General features: G+C 66.5%; 1 protein-coding gene across 3 annotated transcripts in view; it reads left to right on the plus strand.

Moving 5' to 3' along the window:
• Positions 1-1450, plus strand: part of RTEL1 (regulator of telomere elongation helicase 1) — a 38455-nt gene that overhangs the window by 22415 nt on the left and 14590 nt on the right. For all 3 annotated transcript variants that reach the window (XM_027767687.1, XM_027767688.1, XM_027767689.1), the window contains 2 exons: positions 1-98; positions 722-777. In XM_027767687.1, the coding sequence (XP_027623488.1) occupies positions 1-98; positions 722-777 (154 nt within the window). The remainder of the gene's footprint in view (positions 99-721; positions 778-1450) is intronic.

Raw genomic sequence — 1450 nt, forward strand, 5'->3', positions numbered from 1 at the left:
CTACATCTTTGAGCTGTTTGCCGAAGCCCAGATCACATTCCAGACCAAGGACTGCATCCTGGACTCCCTGGACCAGGTCATCCAGCACCTGGCAGGGCGTAAGTTCCTGGCCACGGGCAGGCGTCGGGCCGGCTGTGTTTGCCACAGACCTGAGCAGGGCAGGGGTTCCAGCCCCACTCGAGGTGGCCACTTTGTGTCTAGGGATCAGCATGTCCCCTAGTGGCTCCCGAGCTGGCCCCCAGCCTCCTGTCAGCTGGCCCCTCCCCTGCTGGGCACTGAGGCCTTAGTGCCATTGACCTTGCGAGTGAGCAGTATCGGCAGTTGCATCCCAGCTGCGTCTCTGGGCAGTGAAGACTCAGTGGTCAGTGGGGGCTGGGCCTGTTGATTCTTCCACGCCAGGCCAAGCCTGCGAGGTCCTGCTGGGGCTGCTCAGGGGAACCTGCTCCTGCCCAGTGGGGAGTTTTGAGATGTAGGAGGGCCCAGGGGGGCTGGGGTTGGGGGTGGGGAGGCCCAGGGGGCTGTGTGTGGGAGTGGAGTGGCGGGCCCCCATGTGGTGGACTGCCGACCTCTCTGTTGGAGCCCACTGATGTCTGTGGAGACTCCGTCCCCCAGTTCCCTGTGTGCTGGGAAGGGCCGCCTCCCTTGGGTGCAGGCAACGTGCAGCTGGGACCAGGGGCCACCCCGCCCCTGCTGTGCTGTGGACCCAGCTCCTGCCCCACAGGTGCCGGAGTGCTCACCAACACGGCCGGGCTGCAGCGGCTCACAGACATTCTGCAGGTAGGCTTGTGCGGCCAGGCTGTGTCCTTGATGGGAGCCACGCGGTGCTTCCCTGCTGGGCCGGATTAAAGATCCTCCCCATGTGCTACTTAGCAACCCCTGCTCGCTCGCCCACACCGAGTGCACGCCGAGTTCTCGAGGGTCTGCTTTGCGTGTCTGCACTGCAGTCACACCCGGTGGCACTTGTGGCCAGAGCCCCACCCTTCTCTGGGCCACGTCCTGTCCCCTGGTGTGCTGTCCACAATGCTCTCTCCTCCACGTGTGAGGTCAGTGTCGTCCTGGGCCGGCCGAGCCGTTTCCTAGCCCGAAGGGAGGGGCAGGGCCTGCTTTCCCCGCGCGTGGCTGTGGGCCTTGGTTTGGGGTGAGCCGCATGCTCCGGTGATGGGGCGTCGTCCTCTCGGCCTGCTCGTCCCCGAGGGCCCTGATGGCGTGTGGGCTGCTGAGCCCCTTCCCAGTGCTGCTGTCCATGCTGCCCCAGCTGCCCCTCAAGGTCACGTGTGGTTGGCCTGGCTGCATCCCGGCCTGTGGCTGGTCGTGCTGGTGCGGGGAGGCAGCGTGTTGGTGGCTGTCGGCCCTGGGTGGGGCCAGGCACCATCTTGGCGGCCTCCTTAGCCATGGCCCACTGCGACACCGCAGTCCCCCGACCCGCGGGCGTTGGGCCGGGGTCTGGGGG

Source organism: Tupaia chinensis, unplaced genomic scaffold, assembly GCF_000334495.1.
Source record: "Tupaia chinensis unplaced genomic scaffold, TupChi_1.0 Scaffold144472_1, whole genome shotgun sequence".
Taxonomy (NCBI): domain Eukaryota; kingdom Metazoa; phylum Chordata; class Mammalia; order Scandentia; family Tupaiidae; genus Tupaia; species Tupaia belangeri.